Genomic DNA, 16075 nt, shown 5'->3' with positions numbered 1-16075 from the left:
CACTTGTATATTTTTTGCATTTGGGATTTTTTGTCCGTATTGTGAAATCAATTAAACGGCCCTTATTGTGTAAAATAATAACGAAAAGTGAAAGCTTTTGGATAGTATAACAATACGGGCTTCTGATTAACATATCAGAATATATACTATCAATTTTCTTTCAAATTTTCAAAGCTTTTGTAACATTGAATCGGCATTTAGATTAAAAATATTGACAATTATATTATATATTTGATTGTATAAAACAAACTCTTAATGTAAGTAACAAATGCATGAAAGAAATATTTTAAAAATTGCCTATTATTTAATACAATATTAATAATACTAGGTTTCAATTTGGTTATGGTTTGTTTTGTTCCCAGAGAGTTTCTCACGCGGCGACACATCTGGTAAGTTCGTCCACCGTTAAAACAAAAAGCAGGTAACATTAATGTTTACCAGTAAATTATACGTTTATTGCTTTATTCTACTTGAAAATATGAGCAGTGAGAATCGAAAATAATATAATATTACTCTTCTATACTCATATTGTAAAGCTAAAACGTTACATTTCTGTATTTGAAATCGCCAATCTCAGGAATGGAATGATGGAAACAGTCCAGCAGTTGGATATTTACAAGAAGAATGCTATTATAACCAATAGCACCACAGGTAAAGCTGGGGCGGACCGCTAGTAGTTCGGAAAAAGTTAGGACGAAATAAAACACAAAAATAACATGTTTACAAATAAATACCTATTACCTGCAAGACAATGATTAATATAACTGAACCACTATAGACATAGTAAGCTAATTACTAACATTACTATAATAATTGTTCTTTATAGACACGTGTTACCCTACATTATATATTTCAAAAATATTACATATATTTAGGCGGCATTTCATTACATTTTAAACAGCATTCATTAGTTTGTTTTGTTTTAACTAAAAATAAATCAATACATAGGAAAGTACATCCACTCACATAGTTAGGTAATTTAATTCTTTCAAACATTTTGGTATTGTTTTATAGGATCGTCAAGCCAAGCTTTGACGTCATTACCTCAAAACCTCCACATTAAAGCCGTAAAGAGTATTATTATTTAAATATACGAACCAGCACACGTGCAGAGATGTGTGTGGTATCCCTTGTTTTTACAATCTACCCCCAAATGTTGTTTCAACCCGCCAATGATCATGCCAAGTTAACCTCTGATTTATTCAAGTAATGAATGAATGTTGAAATGTGAAATTTTTATTTGATTTTACAGAAAATAGAATGTTTAGGTCGTTGGATAGTCAACTACTTGTGTCGTATATATCATGTAAGGAAACTAAAACGGCCCATATTTTTATGGTTACAACGTATATAATGATATTATGACCCTCGATTATTGTGGTATTTAAAATGTCGAAATGTCGAAAAACTATCTCTCTTCTAAGTAACACGCCACAACACGCCACAGCGCATAACATATTGTCAGTTACACACACTACGTTTGGTTCCACACAACAACACAACACAGCACAGCACACAACACGCTGTCAGTTGCGCTAAGTGCGTTCCCTCCCCCATAACACGCAACATCACGTCACAACACTGCACAAAATCTTTTACACATTTTTTATTTATAGTATATACCCCACAAACTTTTATGTATAATAAGTATATTTGTAACATGGAATATGAACATAATTAAAATACATATTACTATATTATTATTATTATGAATATAAGACGTATTTATAGAAATTTCACATTCACACATACAGCAGAGAAATACCCATAAATGTACTTATAAAATGGTTGGCCTTGAAAACCACGTACAAAATTAATTTTATAATACATTACTACATATTCATTAGATTAACAGTTAACACTCACAACTATCACAGCTCTGTCGTGCAATGTATGCAAAACGAATAACTTCATAACACAATACTGTATTATTATATCCGCTGCAAGCGCTTAAGCACGGTAGCTTTAAATCAATTGAAGCGCTGCAATGTTAAACAGATATAGGTGCTGTAATTTATGTTCTTATTGTTTTACTTGTCTCCGAGAAAACTATACAGTTTAAACGCTTTGTTACGTAAGGTAACATGTGTTACGTTAGTCAATGAAAATATCGATCCTCAGATCATTTTAAAAGAAATTATTTAGTACCTACTGTCTCCGATTTATGTTGTAATAAATTACCTATTTCTTTTTATCTCGGTTACTTACGTACGGTTATCTGGATTTAGGCATACTTTTGTAAGTTTCTGGTACTACTAAACAATATGTAAAAATAAGTTTTGATTTATTTTCAATTGTACATGTATGTAACATAAATTCAATTGATAATAGTAAGCTATCTATCTAATAACAACTATAAAATACGTTCAAATCTAATTATTAAGAAATAAAATGTAATACACGTTTGTCTTAAAATACTAAACGTAATTGTCTTTTATAATATGATGTGATATATTCAAAACAATGTTTTAGATACAGGAGCAGTCCTAAGTCCTAACCGCTAAACAATACCATCTCAACACGTGCATTACACGTGCAAACCTTAACGATCTTTACAATATTTGCATTATTGTCTTTAGTTTAACCGACATCCCAAAAAAATGTGATTTTCAAGCCAGATGTTAGGTGACCAACGCAGTCTGTGTCTAACTCTACAAATAGTAATGACGTTACAGGTGCTTTTCCTATGTATTAGTTTTTAAGTAAGTTTTAAGTTTTTTTTCAGCGTATCTTAAATAAGTATTTCATGTGAAGTTGTTACTTACCTACTTGATATACCTATTTCTACCTAGGCAGTGAAAACAAGAATGTGCAAGGGATTTTGAAATCTGTTTTTAATTATACACTTTATTTAAACAGTGTTGTGAAATTTAAGTTCATACTGTGAATGATTAAAACATCTTCATAAAGAAGAATTTTCATAAATTGGTACTTCTTTCAATATTCAATAATTATGACTTTACAGGTAATGGATATATCTATCTAGCTATGATCCTATAATAATATGACATTAGCCACACAAAGCAAAATGCCTCATAGCAAGCTTACTGTATACTTTTTTATATAATATTAAAACTAAAACAAACAAAGCTGCATCAAATAAAGTGAATAATACGCAAACCGTTCCAATTAGAAAGCTCTCAGTACCGCTAGCGCCATCCAGTGACAAAAAGCAGAACTAAACGTATACGCCACCGTAATGCGACGCAATTTCAACACAGCTATAAAAAGCTCTTATCGGAATACATGTAAATATTATTCATAAATTAATTTAGCTACGCAATAAACATGTTTTTGTAAATTCTAAAATATAAATATTTTGAATTCTAAACTCTATGTAGAGTCTCTTAATGTAAGAAAAAACAACGACATTTTATTCGAATAGAAATCGTGTGTGAAATTCAGTAATAAAAACACTTGTAATCGTAGTGAACGCGTTAGAAAAAGACAGGTAGAATAAGGTGGAGCGTCATAAAGTAACACCTTTATAAAACAGCTTTTGCCGGTGTGTGGGAGATTCTTACGTTCGAGAATATTTAATCGTGAATTTACTTCGACGCGACAAAAATCGAAATAATAAACACAATTTAGACTTATTTATAAATATATCGAACTCATCGAATCGATTTAAGTTTCCTTTTAATTATAGCTAGGTGAAACAAACAGCAAAACCTCATTAGGTATCGCTCATTGTATTTTCCTTAACCGTGGCTAAAAAGTGTAAAAACCGCGATACGAAGTGTCGAGAGGAGGTGACGGTGGAACGGTCATCACAGGCACTAATTAAGTGGGGGTGGGGGTCGCGGGGCGGCGGGCAGGGCGGGCCGGAGGCGGACCGGCTCATTCCGCCGCGCGCCGCGACGCCGGCCACACGTAACCGCGCGCGCGGGCCATGGTCGCGAGAACCGATGAGATGTTCGGCTGCTATGGTGACAGCTACTCGTATCGCCTGTGGAGCCTGGCCAACGTTTGGGGCTGCCGCTGTGAGTAATTAGACCGCGAGTGTGGTGAAACGTGCTAGATGAAAGTGCATAGCCCGTATATGGGAGTTGGCGGTTGGTACGAATGCTTTGCGGCCGGTTGGCTCGCGGACATGAGGAGTAAGCAGGTCCCGACTTCCACTACGTCGGCCAGGCGGCTTGCTGCCTTAAGTAAGCTTCTTTTCCTTTTATTTTTGTTTGCAACTTTTTATTATTGTTTTTCGTTATCGTTCAAATTTTGATTAATTTATCCCTAATTTATTATTTTTTCACTTTTTAATTTACTATTTATTTTATCATTTCCCCGGCAAATAGTAAATATTAATATCAGTATTAATAAAAATCATTTTTTCATAAAAATGCTCAGTTCTATAATTTTTGCGAGAGAGCTAGAATACATAACAATCACTTAAGTGAAACATAAATTCTCAAATATGCACAGTTTCGTCTAAAACAATAAGAGCGAAACAGGTGAAAATGATATCACCTCAGTGGCATTAAAAATAAAACTTGAAACGTGTTCATTAGAAATAACCGTGTTCCCTCGCTCCCTTGGGATATAATTTATCCACTTGAGTATCGGGAACAGGTATACACAGACTTAAAAGAAAGTTTCGTTTGCCGAGGGGAACCCCGCACTCTTTCAACGTCTTAAATCGTAAATGATTATGTTGTTTTAATTCATTTGCTTTTTTCTTTTATTTTCACTGTATTCTTCCGCCGCCTGTCTGAGTGGATGAAATAGGGACATTTGATGTATTCTTTACGAAACTTCTATGGGAATAAATTAGTGATCATCGTCTGAGTATAATTTAATGATATGGTTCCAAAAATATACTTTCTGTTGTTCTTTATTTGAACAGTGTCGATACGGTTACGGTTGTTTAATCTGGTCTAAAAAAATTTAGTAATTTTTTTTATATTCATACATTTTCATTTATTTTGATAAGAACCAAACTAATTATTTAACTTTGTATATCAGTGACAGTGAGTGAATAATATGTAGCACAGAATGAGCTTAATAAATTTGTTTGTAGCTAGATAAATTTCTGACGTTCTTTCCAATAAATAACCATTGCTTTTAATATGACCGTAGTAAGTCGAAAGCTATTTAACCATTGTTATGATAATATGTATGTCAAAATAACTATAAATTATGAATTTTAATTAAAGTTTGAAGTGTGGCGTAAATAAAACAAAGTATTTTTGGTAATTTCATACTTTTATCCTATATACCATTGGACTCGGTTCATTTTTAAAATTGAGTGTAACTAAGATATGGCATCTCATTATTTACGGATTTAGGTTTGAGCAAACATTATTTGACTTGGTCTTCTCTACAACAACATTGTGTATCGCAGTTAGGTAGTTATACATATTATAACAAACCATTGACCTAAACACGTCTTATCAAAGTTGCATTACCCCAGACCTACAAGTTTAAACATAGATAAACACATTTACCTGAATAGATTGCTAAACAAATTTATTGACATTTCTATATGCAGTGCAAATAACAGATTCCTAGTATGAGACGTGTCGCCTAATCACTTGTTTGACGAGATACAAATGAACAGGCTCATTAACGAGTGATTATCGCGTGTAAACAATCTTTGGGATAACTCAGCCTATCTCTACGAGTGACTCACTTTAATATTCCCCTCCCTTCAGTTTGTGATTCACAGTTTTCTTGTTTTAAAATGTTGGGAAACATTTTCCTGGCTTGGTACATCACGTAGCGTGTATTTATTCTGTCTAAATATTTATTTATCGAATTTCCTATTATGAACACCTTTTCCTTATATGATGTATTGATTTTGTGACCAATATAATAATTTTACTTTAGATTGCATATTATTATCATAATAATTATTTAATTCTATTATAAAGGAAATATAAAAGTGATATTTTGATTATGATATCATTATATTATATTTATTGTATGAATCTATTGAAGTGCCAATTTTTGTATAAATTTAGAGATGATAAGTTTCTCTTCATCTTATGAATTTATGTTAATGAGTGCTTATGAATTGCGAAAGACATCTATTCACTGCTATAGTTGGTAAATTTTAATTTTCTTAAAATTTATAATACAAGAATTTTATAAATATTTATTTGAAATATTAGCTTTCTGCTTCTACTTACGTGTGGTCTACATCTTTACATTTCTCTGGCCTAATTTGATACCTACTACAAACTATGTATTATATAAGGTACATGCAGAGCGTCTATAATAGAGAATATAAAATTTTATTTATAATGAATGAATGGCAAAACTTAAAAAAATAGTAAGATAAAAGCTGAATTCTACCAATATTCATTTTAGTTCGCTTTTGCCACGCCAAACTTGATTAAACCAACTCACAACAATAATTTTCTTTTGAATAAATTGTATCCGTAGTTAAAATGGATGCGAGATATTGACGGATCATCAAATTACAAGCCAGACCACCTTGACGGTTTCCTTTAAATAATATCGAATATAACTACGCCGCGGAATGCAATAATATACATTTAGTATAATAGTTTTATTACCTACATATACATATGAATCACGTATAAAAATATACTTGACCGCACTAAGCATGGGAAACAATGAAAATAAGCTAAACGAAAGTGAATAGACGCAACGATTCGGCCGCGTTTCAATTGAACGAATCAATTTAGAAATAATTCTCTCGACGCGTAGTCACAATGGAGACGGCGCAGGAGTTTTTGTGTGCCCTCCCGTAGCGCACAGGTGCGACCAATCAGCGCGCTGTATTCGCGGCTTCGGTTACACGCCGTTATCTCCAGCGGTATTGTGTGCTGTGCAATTGTTTATGTAGTTCAATAGGAAGCGAGTGTCGCCTGTGTGTGTTTTTATCAACGGTTATACAGCAGATTAGAGGCTCGTGCTCGTTTCCACCTACAGATAGGTAGCTGATAACAAGTATGTTGCCCTGTGGGACTGTGGAGGCGTTGTATGAATAATGCGATTCGTTCAAGAACCATCTGTATAATAACTTTGTAGTGGCTATTTATCATTTTTAACATTATGCGTGTTCTCGTGTTATGTTTTTAGAGACATATTTGATGAATTGTGCGAAAAAATGCTAGTTAATATTACGTATGTCTATTAGGATTTAGATTAATTTAGAATACTGAACAGCCGTAATAAATATTTCGTATAACACACACACACCAACAATGTAACGTGTAACGATTTAATTACACAAGAATGAATGACTCCAGTGTTCATTTTAACAAACATCGCAATATCTCCGCGTCTCGGTGTTTAGCTCGCGGCGCACTGCTAGCGCCATCTGTTGCCGAGTAGTGGAACTAAATAACGTGTAATGATACCTATTTGTAATTATTAAGTATATTTTGAAATACTTGAATTAATAAAATTTATAGTTATGTATCATGTATTAAATGGCACTTATATTTTTTTTTTGCATTATGTATATGTATATTTTTTATTATCAATTGTTCATTTATTGGTTAAAGATAACTTAATTGTCTTTTCGTCTACCATCCTCAAGCTTAGATTCCTTTCAATTAATTAATTAGAAGATACAAGTTAATAATCTAATCATATTACGATTATGTTCGATTAAAAACGGCAACACACGAACCGTAAGCCATACAACAACCACTTCAACCGGGCGTCGATAATGCAATCGTTTTGGAGGTAATAACGAGCAGACAAACACGTCGGGATAATTATTATAGCAGTAAATTGGACGGTATTGGATAACAAGGGCTTAGTTACCGGCGGAATGGCCGGTGCACGGTTTACGAGGCCGTAATTTCTAAAATTCAATACCGTTTTGTGTTGCTACAAAACCTGCCGTTTGGGGACTATATATTGGGTACTATTGTAGTTTTAAATCAAGGTGGTATACAATTTTTGGGGGGGATAAACACACCTGTTATATTGTTGTTTATTGTATGTTTATTATTTGTACGTTTGTATGTTTATTTATTTGTTATAGATAAAGAACGGATTTATAAAGTCTTCGAATGTTTCATAAGTGTATCACTGCATAGGTATGTTTCCTAATGGTTTTTCATTTATCTAAGTCAAGCTTATTTTAATAAATAAAACGCGGTGACTGTCTGACTGATTTATTTATGCACAGCCCAAACTACTAGACCGATCGGGATGAAATTTGGAATGAAGATAGCCATTGTGATAGGGGAATCCGCTAAGAAAGGAATTAAGTAAATTCTACCCATATAGGGGATGAAAGTTTGTACCATGAAATTTTATTTCAGCCACGCAGGGGAAGCTACGTCCAACACCTACTTCTAAATAAATTCACATAATCAGGACTACTCGATCGATCGATAAACGACTGCAATAATAGTAGAGTAATAGTATTTGAGACCTAAGTATATTGCGTTAACGCTATACGTTTTAAATTGAGGATCAATACTAATTGAAATGTTACAAAATATATTAAGTCTGAAACACAATCTAGTTCGGTTCACAATTTTCCTCATTCTTTGTTATATATGTCATAGGTATAGTGTCAAACCCGTGATATTACAGTTTCACTAGTTAATGCATAGATAATATTTCATAATGTTTTATAATATTTGATATTTATAATTGCGCGGGTGGATGTCAATCGAATTCATTTCTTACAAATTAACATGCTTGTGATGGGGAAGCTAATGGAATTTTGCCTACTTATCAATATATAAAGGCTTTCATTTGAACCTAATATTTATGTAATATGATAATTCATAAATAAAATATGCGTTTAAAATACGTTAAAGTCTTAATTTTAAATATGTAACAGCTTTAAATCAAACACAAAGCGACAAAAATTCACCTGCTGTTAAAACATAACAATATATAAAACTATAACATCAACCTCTCTTCGTCGCTTCATAAATAAATAAAATACATTTACATAATTTTTTTTACACAATTCATGTAATTGTGTCTGAATTACTTAGATCACATTTATGAGTAACCAGATTTTAACACACAAGTATATGAAAACGTGGACCTATCATGATGCGAGCGATGTTTATAAAGAATTAAATTGTTGATAATTTTATCGCTATAATTCATAGGTACCTAGTAAACGATGAATATTATACAAGGTAAGTAGCTAGTGTGACAAAAACCTAACTCCGTGAATACCTACCTTCATTTGACATGCTAATTAACATATTGTTATTTTGTAGTGCACAATTAATGTGGTTTTTAATGCTATCGATACCGAATAACCGCCAACGTACCTATGCCTTTTATGTGTTATTTTAGAATATAAAACGTTATTATATAAGGATGGTACCTATATGTTATATAAAACATGTACTTTTGTTGTGTAACTCGATATAATATTTAATTAAATAAGCTATTGAGATGAAGTTACTTGTAATGAATAGTTGTTTAATACTTCAAGGTGGGTTTTATTTCCAGCAGGGCCACAAATCCCATAAGTAACGGCTAATATTTTCATCAATTATGAGGATAAAAAAATATATACAAATGCCGTTAACCCAAATGGTCTAAAAAATGCACAGTTGCCCATAAAGCAATAAGAGTTGAACTGCATCATCTATAAAGAAGCTAGCTAGCTGGTACATACAAATCGGTTCTACAGCTTCCATTTGTTCCAGTCCGTCCACTCGCAAGTGGGGGTTCAGACGGCAAGCCGGAGGAGGACGAGGACCGGGGCTCCTCCCCGCTGGGCCCCGGGGGCCCGTTCAGCTGCAGCCAGTGCCGCGGCGCCTACCCCACGCGGGAGCAGCTCGAGAAGCACGAGACCCTGCACTCCCCGAGCACTCAGGTGGATACCGTCCAATATGTCAGTGTAAATTGTTTCACTAAGAATGTAAAGTGCTAGGTTGATAGAATTTAGGGCATTTAAAAATAACAATAATTTAAGCGGCAATAGCTGTTTTGTGCTGTCTTTTGATACAGTTTCAATTGGGAACCCATGAGCCGATGTAATTGTGTTGAGTTCTAATTGTAAAGATAATATGAAAGTTAATGTTCAATAAAAAAGTTAGCTATAAGCTTATATCATTTTGTATTTAATTTTAATTCCAAAATTACAGATTCAACGAATGCTTTTACTTGAACTGAAATTATTTATTTTGTTTACAAACTAATAAATAAAAACAGGTTTAACAATGTACGTATTTCATTGTTCGCAGACTTGCAAGATATGCCACAAGAGCTTCGCGAACGTGTACCGCTTGCAGAGGCATATGATAAGTCACGACGAGAGTGCAAGCTTGCGCAAATACAAGTGCAACGACTGCGATAAAGCATTTAAATTTAAACATCACCTTAAAGAACATTTAAGGATACACAGCGGAGAAAAACCCTTCGAATGCGCGAACTGCGGAAAGAAGTTCTCCCACTCAGGGTCTTATTCTTCGCATATGACCTCTAAGAAGTGTCTGGTAATGAATCTCAAGATGGGCAGAATCAAACCGACTAATCCTGCCCTTAACCCCGACCGAAGTCCTTCGAGAAAGCGAGCGAATGCGATCGTCGCTTCTCAACTAAATAATAACATTACACCGAACGGTAATTCATTTTTACCGATATTACCAAAATACAATGAAGCCGCAGCTTTCTTTGCTTCGATGTCCTCTCAAGAGGCGAACTACCACCGCCCCCCTTTAGGTCAACCAGGACTTAATCCTTTCTATATGCCTCCTGGAATGCCGATGAGCCCCGAGAGCGGTATAGCTCCATACAGTTTCCCCGCTTCCTTAAGCCAGCTGTTCCAGCAACTAGCTTCACAACAATATCAACAACGGAAGATAGAAAGTCCTAATCTTAAACAAATGAATCAATCCCACGGTGATCCTGAGGATTTAATTGAAGAAGTGACAGAGGAAGATGATAAGAGATCAGAAGGAAGTGCAGAACTTGTAATGGATATAGAAGATGAAGAAAATGTATCCGTAAAGAAAGAACAAAATTTAGATAATGATTTAAGACCACCTTCCCACGATTACGAATCCGTCCCATTAAATAACAACGGCCCAGATGTTGACAATAACCATGCAGGTTTTAACTCTATATTAGAATCAGTGAGTGCTTCCGTTAGCAAGCATTTTTTCAGAGCTAACATGGAAAAATTGTCACCCGTTTCAGGGAATACCTGTCCTAGTATAGAATCACCGCCAACGCCTCATGTCATCATAAAGAATGAACCTGAAGATACTCACAGGTGTATGAAGTGCAATCTGACATTTAATAACAAGAATGACTTATTGGAACATGAAAAATTACTATGTGGAAGTGTGTTTCGCAAACATGAGAGCTTGGCCGCGCAAGTTGCAGAGACCGTAGCACTGAATAGGCTAGAAGCTGAAATGCGAGCATCCATACAGAGCGGTGTTAGTGCTAGCGAAGACGAAGACTTCGGAAAAGAAGATCGCGACGACAAATCTTTACATGATAACGATAGAAAAATCAGAGTGCGTACTGCTTTGACTGAAGAACAACAGTCCGTGTTGAAGAAACACTACGCTTACAACCCGCGGCCAAATAGGGAAGAGTTTAAGAAAATCGCTCAGCAAATTGGTCTCGATAACAGGGTTGTTCAAGTATGGTTTCAAAACAACCGCGCGCGAGTACGGCGTATGTCGAATGCGCTAACCGTCTCGGACCAACCTCTCGACTTGTCCACAAAAAAATCTAACGTCTCAGTGACATCTAGTCCGTCGCCTTCGCCTTGCAGCATTTCAGTGACACATTCCGATTCCGAAGAAGCGGTGAATTTAAGTCAAAAATCATCACGAAGTACGACGCCGTATCGTAAGAATTACGTTAACACTTATCCACATTCCAATTGCTCCTCTTCTTCCCTCACGGACTTTCGACTGTCGCCATCGCCCGGTGAGACTCAGAAACGGACTCTCGCTAAAATGGCGGTCAACCCATTAATACCTATGGATAAACTACTGCAGTACAACGATTTAGCCAATGGGCTACTGAATATGCACACTCCAGATAATAGACAAGCATCCAGCCCCCTTTATGAACGTTCCGTTTGGAGCGAGGAAGTAAAACACCAACCCGAATTCGACGATGACGCAACTGTACTTAAAAAGAGCAAGTTGAAAGGAAACGACATTAAGGAAGGAGAGGGACAATTTGTATGCGATCAATGTGACAAGACTTTTGTTAAACAAAGCTCCCTGGCGAGGCATAAATATGAACATTCAGGTAAATATTATACTCATTTCGAAAGTTTTATAGATAAAGATTTTCTTTGACTAAAATTTTACAAATAATTAATATTAGGTATCCTGTGCAAGCATACGAACAAAATTAAATTAGCTCTAATCCTACTAATATTATGAATGCGAAAGTTTGTAAGGATGTGTGTGTGTTTGTTGCTCTTTCACGCAAAAACTACTGAACCGATTGCAATGAAATTTGGTACGTAGACAGCTGGACAACTGGAATAACATATAGGCAACTCTTTTTTCAACGACAAGTTTAAAAGATAATGTAGTTGTTGCCACACACACACACACAAATGTTAACAATAAATAACCAAATGTTTCTGTCCATCAGGTCAACGACCCTACAAATGCATGGAGTGCCCAAAGGCGTTCAAACACAAGCACCATCTGACGGAACATAAGCGACTCCACACCGGGGAGAAGCCCTTCCAATGCTGCAAGTGTCTCAAGAAGTTTTCACACTCTGGATCCTACAGCCAGCACATGAACCACAGATTTGCTATTTGCAAACCTTACAGGGACTAAACACCTGACTTTCACCGCTAACTTAGTCTTGGCATGTTAAAAAACAAATTGTTACGAACAAAAATGTTCACATAGTCCTCATTCTCTTACCTAGATATTCAGCCTTGACAATATAAATGTTCATTAATTGAATCCCATTTTAGTGACACATTCCGATGATCGTTACTAACAAGTCGACTATCGTAGTCGCTACCAAAGATGTCGATCGCAAACCAAAGAGAAAGCAAAGAAGTGCCATAGACAATCGTTGTAGTTTTTTTTATTAATATTTAAGTTACTGGTGTAGATAATAAAAAGATAATAAAGTATTTGTCGCTCGGTATTTATATATTCGGATGTAATTTTACACATTGCTCAACGTCATAATATTTTTAAATATGTATTTTATTTGTAATGTGCCAATGTACCAAAGATGTGCCACGTTTACCAGAAATTATATTTAAGTAGTTGTACTGACACGAAACCAGTACCTGTAGCATAATACTCATTTTTAAAAACCCAACCATAATACGTATTTATTTAGCAATAGTTGTAGTTAGATATACTCATAGCATATAATTTTTTTCATTATCTCTCAAAAATTTATAAACACGAATGAATTATAATTAATATTTAATCTTTCAACAGCAGATACGAGAGCTAACCGAATTCATAATAAATTGCATTTTTACATAGTCTCGTAAAACGTATAATTTTCATTGTTCACCTTCATCAGTATTTTCATCATCAGCGTAGTAAAATGAATCTAAATTTCTATATTCTGTTACATAACTTCTAATAATATAAAATATTTAGCTAGTTTCTATCTTAATTAAGTTAAAAGCATTCCATAATACTCCTATGGGATCTCTACTGTGTTTAAAAAACTCCTTCTTAGTCCAAAATTTAGTGTATTTTTAATGTAAATAGATATAAAATTATTGTAAATAACATAGGGTTATATGTACATAAAGATGGTTTACATGTAGGTAGTAGAATAAGCTACCACGTGATTGCGAAATAGCGCTACAATACAATGAATATGAGGACAATAATCAACATCTGTTTATTGAATGCAATAGGATATAAAATATAATGTTTAAATTTAATACTAATATAGACCTTGTTAATATTTATTTAACGGAAGCTTAACAGTTGTAGTGTGAAATAAAATTGTAATATTCAACGGGAGGCGATGAGAATATAATAATGTCATAAAGCTTAAATTTTAAATTGAAATCTTTCATCTCATGTTTCTTCCTTTCGTTATCAGAATTCGTAAATATTACTGTTAATTAGAAAAAGAAACCACATTATAGTTATCAATTGAAAGCTCGTCGCTTTTCGTGAAATCGAAATAATTTCATGATAAATATTGCCAACAAATTCATCGTTCATCAACCGATGTACTTACATTGTATACTTTACTTATTAAATATATTATAAAGCCACTTACGTAGGTATGAAGTATTTCGAAAGCTCAAACCTTATATAATTTCTGCAGTATATTAGAACAGAAAGTTCCTAACGCGGTAGGTAAGTTGTTTTCTTGAAAGGTTTCTATGCAACGAATTATGTAAAGAATTCCAGCAATATGGTAATATTGTGTACAATTATATTTTAGAAGTAATATACTATTTTCGATAATCCAATATAAATGTGTTCCAATATAAATCTGGCTTAATCCTTCTTGTATAAGATTTTTAACGCCCTACGTAAAGTTCCCAGTTTCTTCCCATAACCCACTTGTAGACATGCAATGATTTTAGTAACAATTGTTCGATATTATTAATTTTGGATTATCTAAAGTAGGAACGATAGTGTACATACATACAAAAAACATACAGTATTGAAAGCACATCCACAGCGGAATGTAAATACGTCAAAACGTCGCGGTTACATTTTTGTAAGAAAGGAACAAAGTACGTTTTGAAATGAGTTTTTATATGTTTATTTTTAATACAAACATGAATTGATTATTGTTATTTTATTATTTGAGTTTTTAGCTTCGAAACTGTGATCTTTTATACGTAATTGTGACGTTTTGATATAATCAGTATTTATTCGCTTCAGGTGAAATCAAAGCTGTATAATTTAATCATTAAGTGAACATGTTTTAAATATTTCATATTTTATTATTAATTAATATAAGTGATTTCAAAATTGACCGGTGGGCTAGATAAACCAAAGAATAATTAAATAAACGATACGGATACTTGTAAATAACAACCGTCATCGTTAGTTTTAGTTTAGTTTCTACGGATGGAGTAAATTTTATATGATAAATATTTTATTTTTATGAGGCATTATGTACTATGGCAAAGATTAGTTATATTCTTCTGCAATACAATATTGCAGGGAAGTATTTCTTTTATAAAATATAAGTGCTACAGTTAAAATGTGAATTCCTATTGCCATAATGTGTTTGTGTGCGTGCGGGGACGCGCGTGTGCTAACTTTTGTTGTAAGCTAAGAACTAGATTGTTAAACTTACCTATAGATTAACATGTGTTAAAATATTGCCTATATAAATTATAGTAATTCATTTTACTTGATATTATAATGTATATTGAATTTATGAATATTAAAAATATATATATATTGACAATTCAATGCGAAACGTATTTTTATTATTTACAATACCCAATTTCACTTTTTTTTATTTTTCCATAATAACTACACAGTATGAAACATGTTACCTTCCGCCATCTGTGTGTCTGTATGCTTTTTACGATTTAACGTTAACCATCTTAAACATTGGAACTGTTTTTAAAAATTATATAATTTACCTCTGATCTACTTTCAGATCGTTTAAAATTTCTCAAAACAATCGTAGAATCTCAGTAAATTGCAATAATTCACACACACATTCATGAATAGATTAGGTACATTCTAATTAACGAGATATTTAATAAAAAATAGACTGTTATATATAAATAATTGAAATACAGTTTATATGTGTTAAATAAACTGTATTTCAATTATTCCAACCTCTCAGTTCTAATCTAAAAGGTTTTTTTTTCTAAAAGGTTTTGAATGAAAGAAAGAAAAAACATTTATTCATACAAGGTAAAGTTATAAAAATAATTTGATATAAGCTAAATTAACCCCGTAACAGGAGATCCACTCAATGTATAAGAGTCTAAGCCCATTAAAGGAAATTAGACTCTCCACTGATTTTCAGTCGACACCACATTGACCCCCTGACAATCGCAGCGTAGATATAAAGCAAAAATAAAAATAAGCACAATAATATAAAATAATGTATAATGCCAAATATATAATTACAGAACACACATACAAAAAATTTTGTTGACGTTACGTGGCCTGTGTCCACAAAATTAATTTGAAATAAAAGCATAATGCAA

General features: G+C 33.5%; 1 protein-coding gene across 3 annotated transcripts; it reads left to right on the top strand.

Annotated features, from left to right (window-relative positions):
- The first annotated feature begins 3845 nt into the window (after positions 1 to 3845).
- LOC119840485 (zinc finger protein 1) lies at positions 3846 to 15281 on the top strand. 3 transcript variants are annotated; one of them, XM_038367123.1, is made up of 4 exons: positions 3846 to 3983; positions 9609 to 9796; positions 10149 to 12180; positions 12535 to 15281. In XM_038367123.1, the coding sequence occupies exons 1-4, from the start codon at positions 3893 to 3895 to the stop codon at positions 12726 to 12728; spliced, it is 2505 nt and encodes an 834-aa protein (XP_038223051.1). In that variant the 5' UTR covers positions 3846 to 3892; the 3' UTR covers positions 12729 to 15281. The 3 variants fall into 3 exon arrangements, with proteins under 3 accessions (XP_038223051.1, XP_038223050.1, XP_038223049.1); XM_038367122.1 differs by having other exon boundaries at positions 3855 to 4151; positions 9609 to 9778; XM_038367121.1 differs by having other exon boundaries at positions 3855 to 4151.
- Positions 15282 to 16075: the final 794 nt, after the last annotated feature.

This window comes from Zerene cesonia, chromosome 6 (assembly GCF_012273895.1).
Source record: "Zerene cesonia ecotype Mississippi chromosome 6, Zerene_cesonia_1.1, whole genome shotgun sequence".
NCBI lineage: Eukaryota > Metazoa > Arthropoda > Insecta > Lepidoptera > Pieridae > Zerene > Zerene cesonia.
Note: the sequence above shows the minus strand (reverse complement) of the source record. Positions and strands in the feature narration are given on the sequence as shown.

What these genes read in the sequence shown, in the direction of transcription:
- LOC119840485 (XM_038367121.1), top strand. Translation starts at nt 4,022, where the DNA reads ATGAAAGTGCATAGCCCGTATATGGGAGTTGGCGGTTGGTACGAATGC. An exon ending in CAGGCGGCTTGCTGCCTTAA is followed by an intron (nt 4,152 to 9,608) that starts GTAAGCTTCTTT and finishes CATTTGTTCCAG; the next exon opens with TCCGTCCACTCGCAAGTGGG. An exon ending in GCATAAATATGAACATTCAG is followed by an intron (nt 12,181 to 12,534) that starts GTAAATATTATA and finishes TCTGTCCATCAG; the next exon opens with GTCAACGACCCTACAAATGC.